Genomic DNA, 21,032 nt, shown 5'->3' with positions numbered 1-21,032 from the left:
TTTGTAGAATTGCTCTGTACTGGAGAAGACTTCATTGGAGACTCCAAAGTAATACCAATTTATCTGGGCAAACCTTAAGGCCGTCTTAAGATGCATTAAGACTAGATGACTTTCTGGAAGTTTCATACGTAAAAATACTATTTTTCCTACAACAGTTTCATACAGTAAAAAAATTGCTACCGGATGTGTGTATGTGTCTGCCTTTATCGGCTAATGATTTACTTAATCTTCCGAATGGGTTACTTTTGCGAGTAAAAGTTGGCACCAGCTGGATGGGACATTGGAACAAGAGGAATAAACTAGGACCGACTCACACAAATAAGGACATATGACCAACCAATTGGGCTGATGGCCCAGGTGGAGAAATCAATGTTCCTGCTCTCTGGGAGCTCACATCCTGAGTAAAGAAGAGTGGGTGTGATGCGATGGAACATTCTGTAACTGTGAACTCCAAATATGGGAATGAAGGTAGGCTAGGCTTGGATTTCCTGTCCGTCCATATGGGTTAAAACGAGAGCTCAGAATGCTGATAGCACCCAAAACTCTAGTTTTGTTCTTGAAAGACCGTGTGTGACAGAGATCGCTGGGCAACGAAATTGTGCTGCCTGTTTCTCTTGGGAAGTCTGTAAACATGAAGCTGTTTCTGGTTCTCATTATGCTGCCCTTTGAGGTCCTACCAGCAGGTAACTTGTCCAAATGTACCATGAAACCCTAGGAGATACTACTCTGTCTGTAGGAGCGGGGCCAGGGCCTTCAGATTGTTGCTGTCTTGCCAATGTCATCAAAAGTACCCACTCTCCCTGAGTCTGTGTCTTAGAAGAAAGCATTCAGGGTGGTAAGAAGACATCAGGGCTGTACTCTTGGAAGTCCTTTCCAAAGGGAGGCATGAACGCATCCTCTAGAATGATCTTTGCAATTGAACATAGTTTTCACACAGGAACCTCACCATGCCTTTTTCCATCCAAACTCATTTTCAGCCTATGCTACAACAGTAATGAGAACAGTACAAGCTTTGGAATCATGTAGATGTGAGGTTAAAATATATCTCGATCACTGGTTAGTTGTATGAACCGAGCTAATTATTCCCTTTGAATTTCAGTTTTCTCATCTGTCGATTGAGTATGGATGACCCAGTTTCATAATGATTGAATTTCATGTGAGGAAATGTCTCTTTTCTCCCTCTTTGTTCTGTGAGCTTGTCCAAATATGGGTACAGGGGCAAATAAAGAATTAGAAACAGGCGATTTAGGACCTCAGTACAATACTCCGAATAGTTTGGATCTCTAGGGAGATGAGTACTCATGGAATTGGGTTTGATTCCCTGGGCAACACATTTATTTGAGACAAAAAGGAGGAGAGAGAGAGAGAGAGAGAGTGGGAGAGAGAGCAGAGCCAGGAGGAGCATGGTTATGAAGACACAGAGGCTGGATAAAGGAAGTTCTCTGCAGCATTTATTGCGGAGACCCACGAGGTGTTGGCAAAGGGAGATTTCTGCTGCCCGTGTCAATGAGTGTGAAACCCACTGTCTCTCTTAACTTAAAAAGCCCTGTCTGTGATACTCTTTTAAAGGTTAACTTGGCTTTGAGTCATGCCACGGTGGCAAGTTGGCACTCTCTGGGGACACTGGACCGGGGTAAGGCTGAGCGAGTACTGACTTTGGAGCATGGGAGACAGAGTCAGATTTGCCAGAGTCCAGGGGTGGGACATAACAACAGTTGATAACCATGCGTTGGTCTCTCTTTTCTGGTCATATAGGTTCTGATGTTCTCAGAGATAACTGGGTATTGGCTAGGAGCCTGGGGCTTTGATGTCCTTAATTTGGGATGATTTTCCAGGAGGAGGCGCTTCGTTTTCTCTCACCAGCATAAGGTTGACTTTGGAACCACAGGAGGCCAAAACTTACGGGAACCACACACGCCTTCTACTCTGCCTCCGGAACTAATCTGCGTCCAATGTTGTTTTCTGTGCACAGATACGGCACGACCCAGGAAATGCTTTAGTAATATAACAGGCTACTGCCGGAAGAAATGCGAGATGGGGGAGATCTATGAAGTGGCATGTCGAAATGGGAAATTATGTTGTGTTAATGAAGGCGAAAACAAAAAACACAAGAAAGCCCCAAAGTCACCTTCCTTTTTGGTACAGCCTGATGGGAAGACGGACTATGTTATTTTACCCACTACCACACTTCTTACAATCCAGATATGAATCAGGGGCTGGCTCCGCTGGTCTCCACTCTTCTTAAACCAAAAACGCCACCTCTTCCGACATGCTGGGGCAAGAGATGTATCTACTTCTTCTGTGACCTTGATTCTCCACATAATAAAGTTTTTTTTTTTTTTGCTTTGCTCTGGATTTATTTATTAATGTATTCACTTATTTTTTTGAACACTTTAAACATAAAGGAATAGTTATCATGTTCCAGGCATTCATCACGCTGGTAACGTGGGTGACGTAGAGATGAAAAGAACATGTTGGGAGAGGTGGAAGTTAGCCACCTAACTTTTCTGCATCGTCTGCAATTTCATAGCATTTCAAATATTACTCCTCTTTTATTTATGTGTTTTTGTTTTTGAGAAAGAGAGAGAGAGCATGCACTTGCGCACGTGAGAGGGGGAGGGGCAGAGAGAGACAGACTCTTAAGCAAGCTTTGTGCCCACTTGGGAGCCCACCATGGGGCTCCACCTCATGACCCTGAGATCATGACCTGAGCCGAAATCAGGAACTGGACATCTAACCGACTGAGCCACCCAGGTGCCCTACTCTTAGTCTAAGCAGATCTAAATATCCCAACTTTGTGTGCGGGGGCGGGGGGGGGGAGGGTGAATACAGGGGGTTTGGCTAACAACCAAGAATTCATTAGAAGAAGGCATGATATTGGAATATTTTCGCAGCATTTATTGGCCAGGTCTAATGGACAGTAATGACAGCTAGTGGTAGTTCCAATACAGGTTACCCCTCCTGTCCAAAAGTAGAGTTGATCCTATGAGACCTTTCATAGGCCAAAATGGTGTAAAGTGAAGAAGCAATTACCACGAACTTATATGGAAAAGTATTTGAGTGTGCTGGACCCAAAAAATAACCACTCTTAGGCTTTTCAGATACCTTTGGACACATCTTGCTAAGGATGCACAGAATAAATCAAGATAAAGCACTGATGCGCCCAGACACAGTTCAAAGCTATGATGGTTTCATGCTGAGATGCTGAATGTAGGTCCTCGGAAAGGAGCTTGGCGGGGCGTGGGGGGGGGGAAGGGCGGTGTTGCGGGGGTGTCCACTCTCACTGCCCACGGTGCCCACAGCCTCTGTAATGGTTTGCTGCAAAACCAACATTGGGTGCTATTTTTGCTTTTTGCCTTTTTAATGCAGCAGGCAATATCTTCTTCAGATCTCTTGCAGTTAGTGAAAACAGGTAGTAATGCAGGTGTTTTGTAGAAGTGAAGTCGCGTAACTGGGAACTTTCAAAAAGTGGGGGACACCTGTACGTCATTTGAAGCTCATTTAATGTGTATGGTCCATTTCCTTTTTTAGTAGCAATTTGAACATTCAGTTGACACAATTTTAAGGCTCTATTACTCTTAGAATCTTTAAAACCGTTACATATTCAATAGTTTGTGAACAGTGAAATTTACAAGCTCTCAGTTTCAAGGTGAATGAGGTCTGAGGGTCTGATGTGAAATTCAGTGACCATAGCTGAGCACACTATGTCCTATAATTGAAATGGGCTAGGACGGTAGGACTTAAGTGTTCTCTCTCTTTTTCTCACATACACTCGCAACAAAACAAAAAACCAAAACCAAAACCCCCCAAACCACTAGGTCAAGATGAAGAGGTAATGGGTGTGTTAATTAACTAGATGGGGAGAGAGTCCTTTCATGCCATACACATATATCAAAGCACCATGATGTACACTTTAAATATCTTACAATTTGTAAGTCAATTCCACCTCAATAAAAACTGCAAATAAATAAATAAATAACTGTGGAATTTAAAGCCTCATACATGAGAGAGACATATTTAAGAAGCTTCTTATGAGCGAGGCAAACTTTCAGTAAGTGATGATGCCCTCCAGATGAACAGAACAGAATATTTTGTGGTGACATCCATTAATGTTGCTTGGTTAAAGTATTGGCCAGAAATAACTTTTGTGGAGCTGACATTTGCTCATCTGAGATAAAGAAATCAATGGGCCTTATCCCTCCATGCACAGCACCCAGCTTGTCTCACTGGGACAACAGAGAGACACATATTTAGGTGGATACATTAACATTTTAAGAATCTACGAAGATCTTATTTTTAGTTGTTGTGGATTTTGAGAATTCTGGAGACATGTACAGGAAACCAGGACCAGACTAAATTGTAGAAATTTAGAAATTATTTTGTTGATGATTTCGCCATAGGAACTAATGTATGACTGTTTCAGTCTAACTCTCAGAGGGGTTTTTCAAGGGGCCCAGATAAGAAAGCCCGTTCTTTATCTCAATACTTCATAAGCCCCTCTTTTTCAGTATTCCGTCACTGTGGATCACCAGAGGCATTTTTAGGGAGGGTCCATTTTGTCACCATGGGATGAAGAGGGATCTTGTCCATTGTCTTTAATCTATGTGTGTCCTCTATTCTGTATGAGTCCATTGATAAATTAGATACACGAATCTGTTTTGGCTTAGTTTCAGATCAACCAGTGAAGTGTTGCCTGAGTCAGGAGCGAGGCGTAATGAACTGAACAGATAAATCAAGCCTCAAACTCCGCTTTGAGTGGTGGACCTAATCTTTGCTTGGACTTTCCCCCTATGATACTTTTTGTATCCCCTTTATAGTCATAGAAGAATGGATGTGGTCAGTATTGTTAGATACATGTTTTTTGGTCCTTATTTTTATATACAAAGTTAAGTTGAAATTCGATACTTTTATTATGTCTCCTGTGGCACAGGCGATATTATTAGTGCCTTATTTCTTTTGGATCTTCGAACACTCTCCGAAGTCTTACTTATAGAATATTGTGAAATTTCCAGAATGTTCCAGATACATTTTTCTAAGAAGTCTCAGCATTTGGGACCACTAATCTCTTTGGGGGGGGGGGGCGGTCTTGGACAATGATCATGAAAGGTGCCAGAGAGAGTAATCATTTCCCATCCATATTCACACCTTCTTAGAAAGTTTGCTCATAGCCTTTCTCAGGGAATCTATTTCATTTTTTTTTTTATTTTTTCAACGTTTTTATTTATTTTTGGGACAGAGAGAGACAGAGCATGAACAGGGGAGGGGCAGAGAGAGAGAGGGAGACACAGAATCGGAAACAGGCTCCAGGCTCTGAGCCATCAGCCCAGAGCCTGACGCGGGGCTCGAACTCACGGACCGCGAGATCGTGACCTGGCTGAAGTCGGACGCTCAACCGACTGCGCCACCCAGGCGCCCCCAGGGAATCTATTTCAATATGCCTTGGCAAGAGAGTAAGGGCCAGAGAACCTTATTATTTTGACTACGAGTAATTGGACCAGGGTGGATGGCAGATGTATATGTAGAGACTGAACTCTTTTGGATATCCAAATTGGGTCCTGGTGCACTGATGAATAGGAAAAGATAGAAAGAGAAAGTGAGGGAGGGAAGGCGGGAGGGAGGGAGAGAGAGAGAGAGGGAGAGAGATTTCTAGTTACTGGTTCTAGACCTTTAGGCCTCATGTAATTACTAACATTTCTTATGATAGGTGGGCTTGAGTGGGCGTATGTTCCTATGACCTCATATCTAAGACATGAAAATTGTGTATAGGGCAAGTTTTCAGGCACAGAAGTATAAATAGAAGGTTTGCTCATTAGTAATACTTAATTAGTAAAGACTAGGGTGGGGCGCCTGGGTGGCTCAGTGGTAAGCATCGAACTTCAGCTCAGGTCATGATCTCGCGGTCTGTGAGTTCGAGCCCTGTGTCGGGCTCTATGCCCAACAACTAGTTTTAGAGATAACCAAGTACTTAAGGGACGCCATGTTCAAAGCAACTTTATGATGATATTTTGTGTTTGTAGTTCTAATTTAGCTTCGATTACTCAGTGGCCCTTGGGAATATGTAGATATTCATTGACCCAGTGTGATACTTTTCAAGCTTTCTAAAAATAGCCAATAAATATTAGAAAGCATGATCAGAGCACCTGGGTGGCTCAGTTGGTGAAGTGTTTGACTCTTGATTTTGGCTCAGATCATGATCTCATGGTGGTGGGATTGAGCCCCAGGTCAGGCTCTGCACTGACAGCATGGAGCCTGCTTGGGATTCTCTTTCCCTCTCTCTCTGCCCTTCCCCTACTCATTCTCTCTCTCCCTCTCTCAAACTAAATAAACATAAACAAGAAAAAAAAAGAAAACACGATCAAACGAGTGGAAAATGATTGTATGGAATAATAATTCGGATATTATTAAATAATCCCTCCCAAATAGTGCAGGTTATAGATAAATGTGAAAAGCCCAGATGCCATTAAGTAATATTTCCTGAGTCCAAGAATCAGGTCATGTAAGAGTTACGTACATCTGAAATCACTACCTTATGTCTAAATGGAAGCACAGAAATGATAGTACAGCTGTCTTGTAGCAGGTTTTTTTTTTTTTTTTTTTTTTTTTTTTTGCTATCTTTCAACCTGGTAAGGGTTGGAAGGCAATTACCTATAACTTCTACAAATAAAAATGGATTACGATGTATAGTTAAAGTATAGTTAACCAGTTTGAAGTAGTAAAATGTAAATTTAGTAATGTATCTGTATTCTTTAGTTAAGGTTACTGGTATAAGCATTGCCATGCTGGGAAAGCTCCCTCCCTCCTAGAAAAACCACATTTTATTTATTTTTTTTATTAAAAACATTTTTTAGGGGCACCTGGGTGGCGCAGTCGATTAAGCGTCCGACTTCAGCCAGGTCACGATCTCGCAGTCCGTGAGTTCGAGCCCTGCATCAGGCTCTGGGCAGATGGCTCGGAGCCTGGAGCCTGTTTCCGATTCTGTGTCTCCCTCTCTCTCTGCCCCTTCCCCGTTCATGCTCTGTCTCTCTCTGTCCCAAAAATAAATAAAAACGTTGAAAAAAAAATAAAAAAAATAAAAAAAACCCATTTTTTAATGTTTATTTTTGAGAGAGAGAGAGAGAGAGAGAGAGAGAGAGAGAGAGAGAGAGCATGAGTGGGGGAGGAGCAGAGAGAGAGGGAGACACAGAGTCCAAAGCAGACTCTAGGCTGAGCTGTCAGCACAGAGCCCGACGCAGGGCTCGAACCCACGAACCGTGAGATTGTGACCTGAGCCAAAGTCGGACACTTGACCGACTGAGCCACCCAGTCACCCCTATTTATTTTTTTAAAGTTTATTTCTTTATTTTGAGAGAGAGAGAGAGAGAGAGAGAGAATGAATGCACATGCAAGTGGGGGAAGGGGCAGAGAGGAGAGAGAGAATTCCAAGCAGGCTTCGAATGCTATCAGTGCAAAGCCTGATGTGGGGCTCGAACCCATGAACTGTAAGATCATGACCTGAGCTAAATTGAGTCAGATGCTTAACTGGCTCAGCCATCCAGGTGCCCCCAAAAAGCATATGTTAAGTAATATGCAATTAATGACTTACACAGACACACAGAATATCCCCCAAAGTTCGCACAAAGCCAATCTTTATTTTAAAAAGCTAATGTACAGTGAATATTGGGCATTACCCAAATTAGAAACTGTGGGGCTTCAAAGGACATCATGGTGAAAATGTAAAGGTTATCCACAGAATGGGAGAAAATTTTTGCAAATCATGTATCTGATAAGGGACTTGTATCTAGAATATATAAAGACCTATTGCATCTCAATAAAAAAAAAGACAACCCAATGCTTTTTAGCATACAGAAAAATTGTTTAAAAAAAAAAAAAGAAAAGGGGCGTCTGGGTGGCGCAGTCGGTTAAGCGTCCGACTTCAGCCAGGTCACGATCTCGCGGTCCGTGAGTTCGAGCCCCGCGTCAGGCTCTGGGCTGATGGCTCGGAGCCTGGAGCCTGTTTCCGATTCTGTGTCTCCCTCTCTCTCTGCCCCTCCCCCATTCATGCTCTGTCTCTGTCCCAAAAATAAATAAAAGTTGAAAAAAAAATTATTTAAAAAGCATACAGAAAATGGCCCCCATCTTTATGTGCATTAGGGCAACTGGTAGTGCTGGGAAGTGGATACATAGCCGTCTGTTGTCACCGTTAGTGACCACAGGTCTGTGGAACGGGACCTTAAAGACAGCCAGAATGGGTGAAATGGTGATAATGGGGGGTGGGGGGGAAGGCTGCTCTGGAGGCCAAAATCTGTCATCAAATTGAGTAAGATTTTGGTGACTTCAGTGTGCCACGTGATAAAATCTTAAAGGCATGGATCAAACTGAATAAGGGTTGGTTACCTTTAAAGATAATGATAAAATTCATCTAACCATCTAACCATTATAGAAGCATTGAGCAAACCAAGAGCAGGACTCATGGAAATAAGTGAAGCTGAAACTAAGATCAGAAGATTTCCAAGCAAACCTCATCTTGAAGTGACTGATGAGCATAAAAACGACAGCAAAAAAGATCTGTTTATATTAAAAACTTCCCAACTGATGCAACTCTTGATGACATACAAGGGTGATCAGAGATAAAGGCCAAATACTAAATATTCAGATGAAAAGAACATTGCACCAAGTATTTAAGGGATCAATATATGCTGTGTTTGATACTATTGAATCTAAGAAGTTTGTTGAGACTCCTGGACAGAAGAACAAAGACAGGGACCTGATAATACTTTTCAAGTAAGACTACTTTGGAAGGGGAAACAGGCTCCAGGCTCCGAGCCATCAGCCCAGAGCCTGACGCGGGGCTCGAACTCACGGACCGCGAGATCGTGACCTGGCTGAAGTCGGACGCTTAACCGACTGCGCCACCCAGGCGCCCCCTGATAATACTTTTCAAGGAAGACTACTTTGGAAGGAGAAGCAGAAGAGAAGAAGAAAGAGAAAAAAAAGGCAGAGGGAGTGAAGGAGGAGGGTAGGGAGAAGGAGAAGGATGGTGAGGAGGAGGAGGAGAAAGAAAAGGAAAAAGAAGAAGAAAGAAGGCAAAATGAAGAGGCTAAATTATATCCCAAACAAGAGAAAGAAGAAAAACAAAAGTTAGCAGAAAGTGCTGAAATGAAATCTCTTGCAGAAAAGATTGGATGCTTGATGAAATTTTGGGGCAGCTTAGATGAACAGACCATAGAGAAGATTTGCATATTTAAAAAAAAATTTTTTTAATGTTTTATTTATTTTTGAGACAGAGAGACAGAGCATGAACGGGGGAGGGGCAGAGAGAGAGGGAGACACAGAATCGGAAACAGGCTCCAGGCTCTGAGCTGTCAGCACAGAGCCCGTTGTGGGGCTTGAACCCATGGAGCGTGAGATCATGACCTGAGCCAAAGTCGGACGCTTAACCGACCAAGCCACCCAGGCGCCCTTTGTGTTATTTTAGATGATTTAAGTATCAAAAGAAAGATTCTTCCACTAAATTGCTTTTATAAGCAATGAGAATGTGTTAGTACAAACTAATAAAATATATATACAATATAAAAAGAAAAAAATGGACAAAAGATCTGATAGATATTTCTCCAAAGAAGATACACAAATGACCAGTAAATGCATGAAAAAAAATACGCAACATCACTAGCCATCAGGTAAATGCAAGTCAAAATCATAATGACATGCCATTTCACTCTCACTGGGATTGCCATAATCAGAAAGGCAGATAATAACAAGTTTTTTTTTTAATGTTTTTAATGTTCGTTTACTTTTGAGAGAGACAGAGACAGAGTGTGAGCGGGGGAGGGGCAGAGAGGGAAGGAGACACAGAATCGGAAGCAGGCTCCAGCCTCTGAGCTATCAGCACAGAGCCTGATGTGGGGCTCGAACTCATGAACCGTGAGATCATGACCTGAGCCAAAGTTGGATGCTTAACCAACTGAACCACCCAGGTGCCCCTACAAGTCTCAGTGTGGATGTAGAGGACTTGGAACCCTCATACCCTGCTGGTGGGGATATAAAATGGTGCAGCCATATTGGAAAAACAATCTGGTGGTTCTTCAAATGTTAAACATAGATTTAAACGATCTGGCAATTGCACTTCTAGTTATATATGCAGAGAAATGAAAACATACTTCCACATAAAGACTTGTGTTCATAGCACCATTATTGATAATAGTCTAGGTCACATGTCTGCACCCTAGGAGCAACTTTGTTTTTTTTTTTTTTGTTTGTTTTTAACAACTTTGGATTGCACAGACTCATTCCTACAACCAAAATAAGAATTGTGTTGAAGAAGTGTTTAGAAGCCAATACCCTGACAGTTGTCCATGACACTAGTTTTGAAATAAGAATTCAGGAGCAAGAATAAAGAATTCTTCCTTTAATGTGGCTGGAACTAGAGTAGATTTTCAGGGACAGAATCAGAGTAATTGGCCTAGCCTTAGAGATCCCACTAGAAAGGGAACAGGCGTATTGTGAGGAGACACTGCACTACAACCTACAGTGCTTGATTTTTGAGGAAACGAGAGACACCGCTCTTGGGTTATAGTTCAAGGAAAAAATTCGATATTTCTCAGGGCAATGTCTCAGCTTCAGAGCCACTTCAATGTGATCACACCACATTCCCAGGCACAGAAGACACAGTCACCTTTCCCTCTAAGAGTGGGCTAGGTGAGGCAGAGAGTGAATTGGGGCATGAAATTGTAGCAAGGTCAGTGGACGGTAGGTGACTTGGGCGACTGTATGGAAGGAAGCAGAATCAGCACCCTCTATAGTAGCTTAAACTAAGGAAGATTTATTTATTATTTCAACAGACTTACTATACACATCCAGTGTCGGATGCTGCTGTCAGTTTGGTGTATTGTCAGGATCTCACTGAGCTTCATTTGTCAACTCTGCCGTAACTGTTAAAACTGTATTACTGGCTCAATCCATGGCTTCCAGAGTTCATTTAAGGGACTTACATCAGCAGCTGATGTTGGGATAGTGACACAACACAAGGACATATACTATCCTTCAGGGAATGACGTCACCACCACCCAGTTTCTCATGTCACTGTGGGCTGAAACCAGGGAGTCATCCTCACTCCCACCACCTCCAGTGAATAATCAACTACTATAAATCATAGCTACTAAATACCTCTCAAATCTACCCACTCTGTTCCATCTTCACTATCTTGACTTTGGTCCAAGCCACCTGTCTCCTGGCCCATTGTTATACCTTGTATCTGTTCTCTCCCTATTTTCTCCCAGTTTCAATGCATTTTATTCACTCAATACAGAGCAATTAAAAATTTTTTTTCAACGTTTATTTATTTTTGGGACAGAGAGAGACAGAGCATGAACGGGGGAGGGGCAGAGAGAGAGGGACACACAGAATCGGAAACAGGCTCCAGGCTCTGAGCCATCAGCCCAGAGCCTGACGCGGGGCTCGAACTCCCGGACCGTGAGATCGTGACCTGGCTGAAGTCGGACGCTTAACCGACTGCGCCACCCAGGCGCCCCCAGAGCAATTTAAAAAGTGCAGACTTGACCACGTTATTCCCTGCTTAAAAAAAATTTTTTTTAATCTTTCCATTGGTGACTTTATTATTTTTTTTCCTGCTTAAAATTCTTAGTGGCTTCGCTTCCTATTCCTCTTCAGTTAAAGATGAAAATGGTCTACTAGCCCCTGCCCTATTAGTCCATTGGTCTCCTTCGCCCACATCTCCAACATCATCCTTTGTCCTGCAGTCTGCCCACGAGCCCTGTTTTTTCACTTTTCTTTCTTTGCATGTGGATGTCTAGTTGTTTAAGCACCATTTGTTGAAGAAACTATCTTTTCTCCATTGAATTGCTTTCCCTCCTTTGGCAAAGATCAGTTGACTATAAGTATGTGGGTCTATTTCTGGGCTCTCTATTCTGTTCTAGTGATCTGCTTGTCTTTTTCAACAATGCCACACCATCTTGATTACTGTAGCTCTATAGTAAATCTTGATGTCTGGTAATGTCAATCTTCAAGACTGTTCTCTAAATAATGTATATGTTTTCGCAGTGATATGTAAGCACCAAATTGGCACATTTTAAAATTATTTATGATTTAATAAACATTATATTCTACAGGGAGAACTCTAGAACTTAGAGAACTCCAAGTTTTACAGTCTGCATTGGTATACGCGGATTCTGATACATGCATTGTTTTAGGAATCAGTTCATAATGATTCCGCTTGCTTCAGGTCCCGTTGATGTTTCCAAACCCTCAAGTACTATCTATTTCCGTGTGTAAATAGTGGATTTGAACTTAACACTGATCCTGGAGTGATTGTAAAGATACAAAGAAAGAGCACTAGTGTTAGTTACTTCAGTTCTGTCATTCTGTGTGATCACTTTTGTGTTTATCCAAACAGTGAAAGAGAATGCAAGTTGTAATATTTTAGTATGGTTAGTACCAATTTTAATTCATATATGAAATATTTTTATGGATTTGAATTGTATATTTAAGATTGAAATTTATTCTTCTTTTAGGTTTTATTTTAGTTATTTATTTAAAAAATGTTTTTAATGTTTTTATTTTTGAAAAGGGGGGGAGGGGCAGAGAGAGAGAGGGAGACACAGAATCCGAAGCAGGCTCCAGACTCTGAGCTGTCAGCACAGAGCCTGACATGGGGCTCGAACCCATGAACCATGAGATCATGACCTGAGCTGAAGTCAGATGCTTAACCGACTGAGCCACCCACGTGCCCCAAGGTCTTATTTTAAAATAAAAAAAATAGAGATGCCTGGGTGGCTCAGTCGGTTAAGTGTCCAACTCTTGACTTTGGCTCAATCATGATCTCACAGTCATGAGATTGAGCCTGGCATCATGCTCTGTGCTGGGCTCGAAGTCTGCTTAAGATTCTCTCTCTCCCTCCCCCTCTGCCCCTCTCCCACTTGTGCACTCATGCGCTTGCTCGCTCTCCCTCAACATAAAAGAAAATAAATTAATGAAAATTATTGCTAATTTTTACGTGATTATTACAGGCAGATTTTGTTGTATGTTGTATTTTATTGCGTGGCAATAAAAAGTGATCCACTCTCGGTGTCAGCTATGTGAAGGACTCTCCCCTACCCATTTCTACTCCATCTTCCATGGGTTACTGTCTCTGGGGAGGAGAGAAGGAACGTGTAAATCCCTCTTTATGCGACTGGGCCAGCACTGCAACATGCTCGTGCTCTGTGAGGTAACTGATGTGTTTTGTGTGGCAGGTGTTCAAATCCTAGCTTGTTCATGGGGTACCTGAGGGATTCTTTGAGACGCTCTTCAGGGACCTCCTACTGCCCAATTCCACCCCACCCCCCCCACCCCCCCACCCCCCACCGCCCGGCATTACTGAGATAGAATTGACAGGTGGCATTGTATAAGTTTGGGGTGTGCAATGTGGTGATCTGAAACATGTATATATATTACAAAGTGACTACCACAATAAGGTTAGTTATCACCTCACATAATAATTATTCTGTTTTTGTGTGGTGAGAACATTCATGATCTACTGGCTTAGCAATGTTCAAGTATCTAACATAGTATTATTAACTGTAGTCACCATGCTGTACATTACAGCCCCAGAGCTTAGTCATCTTATCACTGAAAGTTTGTACCCTTTGACCAACGTCTTCCCATTTCCTCCACCCCAGCTCTTAAAACTACAATTCTATTCTCTGTTCCTGTGAGTTTGACTTTTTCAGGTTTTACGTATAAATGAGATCACTGGGTATTTGTCTTTTTCTGTCTGAATTATTTCACTTGGCATAAAGCCCTTGAGGCCTATCTGTGTTGCAAATGGCAGGATTTCCTTATTTTTTAAAGCTGAATAGTATTCCGGTGTGTGTGTGTGTGTGTGTGTGTGTGTGTGTGTGTGTATGTGTATGTGTATCTATGTCGCATTTTTTTTTATTCATTCATCCATTGACAAATATTTAGGTTGTTTCCACGTCTTGGCCATTGTAAATAATATTGCAATGAACATGGGAGTGCAGACATCTCTTTAAAATAGTTTTAGGGGCACTTGGGTGGCTCAGTCGGTTAAGTGATGATTTCAGCTCAGGTCTTAATCTCAGGGTCATGAGTTCAAGCCCCACATTGGACTCTGCACTGGGAGTGGAGCCTACTTAAAAAAAAAAAAGTTTTAAAATTTCCGTTGGATATATAACCAGAAGTAGGATTGCTAGATCACATGGTAGTTCTTTTTCTTTTCATTTTCAACTTTATATTATTATTTTTTTAGGTAGGTTTATTCAACTAGGTTTCTTGTTTTTTTGTTTTTGAGTATAGTTGACACACGATGTGACATTAGTTTCAGGTGTACCACTGAATGATTTGACAAGTTTATACATTATACCATGTTCACCACAAGTGCAGCTACCATCTGTCCCTATTTTTAGTTTTTTGAGGAACCTTCCAGAAGGTTTTGAGGAACCTTCCGGAAACCTTTCCACACTGTTTTCCGCAGTGGCTATGCCAATTTGCCTCTCCGCCAGCTGTCACACTAGGGTTTCCTTTTCTCCATATCCTTACCAGCCCTTGATATCTCTTATCTTTCTGATGATGGCTGTTCTAAAAGGTGTGAAATGATACCTCATTATGGTTTTGTTTTGTATTTCCCTGGTGACTCGTGATGTTTAGCACTTTTTCTTGTACATGTTGGCCATTTGTATGTCTTCTTCGGAAAAAATGTGCACCCAGGTATTTTGCACACTTTGAAATTGGGTTGTTTGAGTTTCTGCTTTTGAGTTGTATGATTTCCTTACGTATTTTGGATATCAAATAATTAGGGAGGTATTGACATCATAGCAATATGAATATGAATAGAAATTTCCAAAAGTGTTGAGTATATTTTGACATTATGGTCTTTAAATGGGGCATTGGGGATCACTATTTATCAGAGGTCAAGAAAAGACCATGAGTCCATGTGTCACAAGTAGATAAAAAAATGACAAAACCATTAACCATTAGGTATGCAAAACACATTCTTTATTAAGATAGAGGAGACACTAAGCAAATACCTCCACAACTAACTATGGACCAAAAAATAACTGAAAAGACATTTAGATTCAGAGATTGATTGTAGAAGATAAAACATGATAGAATGGATACATCCCAGAAGACTACTGCCCCCCGAGTATCAGTAATTATATAAATTTTAATTCTAAGAATTTAAGAACTAAATAATTGAATTCTTTTTGTTTGGCTGTTTGTTTATTAATTTTTGAGAGCGAGCACATGAATGGGGGAAGGGCAGAGAGAAAAGGGAACAGAGGATCCGAAGCAGGCTCTGAGTTGTCAGCACAGAGCCTGATGTGACTCAGACTCACGAGTCATGAGATCATGACCTGAGCTAAGTCAGACACCCAACTGACTGAGCCACCCAGGCGCTCCTAGAGAATTGAATTCTTAGGTGGATTGATTGGTCCCAATGTAGTTCGTAATATAGTTTGAGCCAGTCTGTAATAAAATGAGAAAAATTGGAATAATGCAATGAGATTTTAAGTAATTTGAATGAATTCAGTTAAAAAAAATTCATCCTATTTTTCCCTGCTATGTCATATGTACATATTTCTTGAAGGTAAAATTTCACTTTTGGAATCAAAAGTGACATATAATGTCACTTTTGGTGACATTTAAAGATAAATTAGTAAATGATGGTGATAACTAAAATTAAAAAAAAAATTTTAAATGTTTTATTTATTTTTGACAGAGAGAGAAAACATGAGTGGGGAAGGGGCAGAGAGAGAGAGAGAGAGGGAGACAAAGAATCTAAAGTAGGCTCCAGGCTCTGAGCTGTCAGCCCAGAGCCCCACGCGGGGCTCGAACTCACAGACTGCGAGATCATGACCTAAGCCGAAGTCGGACGCTCAACTGACTGAGCCACCCAGCCGCCCCTAAAATATTTTTTAAAAAATTTACTCATCTAGGAAAGCCAGGACTAGAAGAATCATAAAAAAGGTGGATATAAATGAAAAGCAAATGTCAGTTTTTAAGCCATACAAAATCTCATGGCAAGACAGAGGATCATATTGAGAACACTGTATGAGGGACAAGTGTGTAAACATTTCTGTGTATGATTTCTTTGTTTGTTTTCAAGTTGTGTTGTTTGACTTTGGTTTATATATCATCAAAGTAATGTTACTATACGTGTAATAATAATTAATGGAGAAAATTGCATGGTTACCATGTCTCATTGTCTTCATATAATCAAGGTTCTATTTATGTACTCATCTAAGAAAAGTGAGAAGGTTCATAACGTAAGAATGAATGTACTATATGCCAAAAATTTGTGGGACACTTCTAAAGCTGTGTATAGAAGGAAATTTGTAGCTTTAAAATGCTCATATTTGAAACAAAGAAAGGCTGTAAATAAGAGAGATAAACATCACCTAACAGAGTTAGAAAAAGAAAAGCATGTTAAAACCAAGAAAGTAGAAATACACCTAAAACAGCGAATTTTATGGCACTGGAAGTTGGTTGAAAAACAAGTGGAAATAAAAACATTAATAAAAGTACTAAAGAAATGGAAGCTGGATCAAAAATTAACAAATAAAATTTAGTTTTTGTAAAGACTAATCAAATTGATAAGCAAATAGTGAGACTTACCAAGAAAAAACAATAATGTCAGAAATTAAAAAGGAGACATCACTACATATCTTTTTTTTTTCTTTTTTTTTTTTTTCAACGTTTTTATTTATTTTCGGGACAGAGAGAGACAGAGCATGAACGGGGGAGGGGCAGAGAGAGAGGGAGACACAGAATCGGAAACAGGCTCCAGGCTCCGAGCCATCAGCCCAGAGCCCGACGCGGGGCTCGAACTCCCGGACCGCGAGATCGTGACCTGGCTGAAGTCGGACGCTTAACCGACTGCGCCACCCAGGCACCCCATCACTACAAATCTTAATAAGCATTAAAAAGAAAAGGAAGATATTACAAGTTATTTTAGGGCTGATACATTTAAAAATCAGAGCAAAATGGGAGAAACAATAAAAACAAAAATATGAGTCGACTAAAAACATTACAATTGTCCTTTTAGCTTTTAGAGAAACAGCCTATAATTAAAAAAAATTCCTGTAAGAAGTTGAATCTCAGTTGATTCTATCAAACATTCAAGGAAGAAATAACATGAGAGGCTCTTAGATAGGAAAAAAGAGAATGTGACCAAATTGGTTTTGTGTTTAGCTTTTAAAATCTAAGTAAACTTTTTTTTTAAAGAACAGTTTTAGATTTATAGAAAAATTACAAAGATAGTACAGAGAGCTTGTGTATACTCCTTAGCCAGTTTCCCCTTGCTGCTAACATCTTATATGTCACGTTGCATTTGTCACAGCTGAGTGCATTAGCATTAACTAAGCCCTACACTTATTCGAACTTCAGTAGTGTTTCCTTAATGTCCTCTTCCTGTTCCAGGAGCCCATCGGGATATCACATTACCTTTAGTTGTCGTCACGTCTCCTCAGCCTCCTCTGGTTGTGACAATTTCTCCGAAGTTTCTTGTTTTTGACAAATTTGACATGTTTGAGGAGTACTGGTCAGATATTTTGCAGAATGCCACTCAGGTTGGGTTCTTTTTTCTGGTGCTTTCCTCATCGTTAGCCTGGGGTATTTATTTAATTTTTCAGGTCAGTATGGACTCCTGGATTGTATTTCTACATTGTATTACAACCCAATGCTACGTTATTTATTTTGTTAGTCAAATCATCCCAACTTTGGTCGTTCAGAATTCTTTCAACCTAACTCCTGTGTCCCATTAACATGCCCCAGCCTTCTCAGTTTTAAAACACTTCCTGGCTTTCTGGCATTGCAAGGTGCTCTGGGCTCGTGTGTATTCCCTGCCCCAGCCCTAGAACGGGAGATAAGAGGGTGATTAAGAGAGCATATGCCACAAATTTGTGTGGTGGACGTTACCTTGGTGCAATGACGTAAGGAACAAAACTGGAAAATGAATGTGAAATGTAGTGGGAAAGGACGTTTTTCGTGCGAATCACACCCAGAAGGTATATCTTTAAGAATTAGGTGGACTGTGTACATGAATTATCATTATGTCATCTTGTATTTCAAGACAGCAATAAAGTCTCATGCAATACTGCAATTGAAACCAATTCCTAAGTCCTTTACGTTTCCTCCAAACTTCAAAGGACTCCAATCTCCAAAAGGATCCATTACTAGTGGTAACACGTAAAATAACAACAAAGGAATAACTAAAAACTTATGTCTTGGAGTTATGTATTTATTTCTGCCTCTACCTTATATAGTGAGCTCCATAGTAGTGGAATTTTATTCATCTCTGTCTTCACAGCTCACTGCTTTTGCATAGGAACTAAATAAATTAGATTACCCCATAGTTTGTCTTTGGGAACCCATTCATCAACCAAACAAAGTGCATGTATATTCTTCTGAAACGTCCTGTTCCTTCCATTTGTTGATTTTGTTCTGTTCATGCAAATTGCCTTCTCACTAACACTTACCGGTTGAAATCATACACGTTTTATAAGGCACCACTTTAATCTTAAATTCACTTGTGATTTTCCCTGAATACTTGGCTTCACCTTTCCCTCTCCTGAATTCCATGACAACTTCCTTGAGTTTCTTGCTATAGTTTTTTTATGTGCTGGTTATATCCCCTTTCTAAGGGAGAGGTTCTGAGTTGTCCTTATCAGTTCATCACTTGGTGTATTGAGTGTTCGATCTCTGATTAAAGAACAAACAAGTCAGAAAACTGGCAATGAGCTTTATTAGAATGTACTGTAAGGTCATTCTGGGGTGGGGGGGGGTGTCAAGGAATCAGAAGGAAGAAGATGTGGACCTCTTCAGCTGACTTTATTAGAATAGGTTGAGAAGTAAAGGAACAGAAAATTGTACTTGATTCATGTAGAGTTTGCCTTGGGTCTTGAATAATTTTCTATGTTTATATCATAATCTTGAGGGAAAGTCACTGCATATGTCCTTGGCTTTGGACGAGGTGGCTTTGTAATTTTTTTACGTGCTTCCAATTCCACGATATTGAGGCAACAGTATCTCCCATTCTCACATAGTACTTCACGTATTTCACTTATTTTGCATATTTTCCTGCAATATCCTCGTATACATTCACCCCAGCATCTCTTAAGTTGTTCAGTTACTGTGCATATAAAGAACAATAGGCCAAGATCAGTGTTTGAGACTAAAAGGCAACTTTGGTCATGGGGAAGACAGAGGATGTTTGTAGGGATTAGGTGTATGGAAAACCTGCAGGCATATATTCATAATATCCTATGGAGGATGCTCCAAGAAGGTAAACCTCAGTGTTTATGTCTAACTGATCGCTCATATTTATTTCCTCCTGGGTTTTGGGCTTCCATCCAACATCCAATGGACTCCCCCCAAAGCATCAGCTCTTGCTGGGAAAATAAAGGAACGGAAGCTTTGATTGCAGGGTATGGAACTATTACTCCATTTGGGAACCTCAGCACATCTGCCACTGTTTGGGTGCCGCAGGGCACCACTTCTCTACCACTGCCCCACCTGTAATGCCCAGAGAATAGTATTTGTTACTCTGTATTTCTGTCTGAGTCAGACTGTGTTCTTGGGTTCATACTCCCTACCATGATCAAGAAAGACTGTCTTGTTGTTCAGTCAGGTGTTTTTTTCCCTCAGTAATACTCCTCCCCGATTCTCAGCATTGCACATTTTTGCCAGTGCAGGTCTTCCTTTGACTTCTATGTCATCATAATAATCTTGAACTTGTTTTACTCCTCTCTGAGTCCTCATTCCTCTTCCACTTCTAGAGCGAGAGTTTCTCTAATGTTCAGTCCCAGACTTTGCTCACCTTGATATATAGCCTTTTCTTTAGTGAACCTAAATACTTTTAGTGATCTACAGAGTTAAGATGTTCAGGTTTTGGCTTCTGGACTTATATAATCCCCTGAGATAGACCCCAGAAGATGAAGACTGAAAACAAAGATGCTGCCTCCAACCCCAGATTCCAGAATTCCTTTGATTCTTAGGAGTTTGAGGGGCTGGGGACAGACCACTTCTAATCCTATAGTACGAGCCAAATATAAGAGATCTGCTTTTGAAAGAGGAAAGAAAATGAATTTTTACGTTCTTAGTATGGGCCAAGCCTTATGCTGGATGTTTTACAAATGTTATTTAATAAAGCCCCTATGATCCAGGTGTCATTGTCTCCACAATGAGGGAACTGAAGCTCAGAGAGCCTTTACCATTTATCCAAAGTTGACCAGCCAGTAGATATTGAAGGCATATTTCTCATACCTGACTCCAAAGTTTGTGCTTCTTCCACTATCCACACACTGTAGACTAAAATATATATTGGAGTGGAAGAAAATATGGCTAGATGGCAGAGTAAAAACTGTATCCTAATAAATAGGGGCATTCCTAGATATGGGCTCACTCCTTTCTATAATGACACCTTCCCAGAGGAAATTATGGCTTCTTTTCAGTTCTGTCAATACTTTTTTTTTTTTTTAAAGAACAGTACCATGGTAGAAGGCATCAGGGACAGGGAATTTCTGGTGAGGAATTTCTGGTGAGTTCCCAAGGGGGCCTATCTTCTCCTGCCATGACTTATGAAATTCCCTTGGTTCTTAGAAATACTCCATCCCATTGTTGATTTGGGTGAGTCCCTGGAAAGCTCTGGATTACCTGAGGACTTCTGGAACAGCAGAATTGCAATGATCAGGAGGAGCTTCATGGCCAGGCTTCCCACAGGAGGTGGCAGCCAAAGCTCTTTGTCCAGTGGGTTGCACACCATGTCACCTTCCTCAGAGACTTGGATTCTTATGCACCAGACTAGAACGGATGGCATATACGAAGTGTGTTCCCAAACTTCTGAACTGTGGACTTCGTACCATGTGGGCGGGCACAGGAAATTTGAGGTTACCCACTTTTCCCCCACGTGGAATTCAGAGACACGGCATGTTCTATACCCCATCTTATCTGATGCTTTCTGTAGGCTGTAGACTACTGGTGAGAATAATCTGTGCTTTCTGTACTTTGGCTGTCTGCCCTGTTAGACCAAGGTAGACATG

General features: G+C 41.0%; 2 protein-coding genes and 1 pseudogene across 2 annotated transcripts; 2 read left to right on the top strand and 1 right to left on the bottom strand.

Moving 5' to 3' along the window:
- The first annotated feature begins 631 nt into the window (after positions 1 to 631).
- Positions 632 to 2,270, top strand: DEFB128 (defensin beta 128). Its single transcript, XM_047853081.1, has 2 exons — positions 632 to 683; positions 1,973 to 2,270. Exons 1-2 carry the CDS (start codon positions 632 to 634, stop codon positions 2,206 to 2,208), a joined length of 288 nt encoding a protein of 95 aa, XP_047709037.1. The 3' UTR covers positions 2,209 to 2,270.
- Positions 2,271 to 2,416: 146 nt separating this feature from the next.
- Positions 2,417 to 18,319, top strand: LOC125162902 (lupus La protein homolog; annotated as a pseudogene).
- A 550-nt stretch (positions 18,320 to 18,869) lies between these two features.
- On the bottom strand, positions 18,870 to 20,695 carry DEFB127 (defensin beta 127). Its single transcript, XM_047853079.1, has 2 exons — positions 20,647 to 20,695; positions 18,870 to 19,123 (listed from the first exon to the last, which is right to left on the bottom strand). The coding sequence occupies exons 1-2, from the start codon at positions 20,693 to 20,695 to the stop codon at positions 18,870 to 18,872; spliced, it is 303 nt and encodes a 100-aa protein (XP_047709035.1).
- Between the last annotated feature and the right edge of the window lie 337 nt (positions 20,696 to 21,032).

The sequence above is a fragment of the Prionailurus viverrinus genome, chromosome A3 (genome assembly GCF_022837055.1).
Source record: "Prionailurus viverrinus isolate Anna chromosome A3, UM_Priviv_1.0, whole genome shotgun sequence".
Taxonomy (NCBI): domain Eukaryota; kingdom Metazoa; phylum Chordata; class Mammalia; order Carnivora; family Felidae; genus Prionailurus; species Prionailurus viverrinus.
Note: the sequence above shows the minus strand (reverse complement) of the source record. Positions and strands in the feature narration are given on the sequence as shown.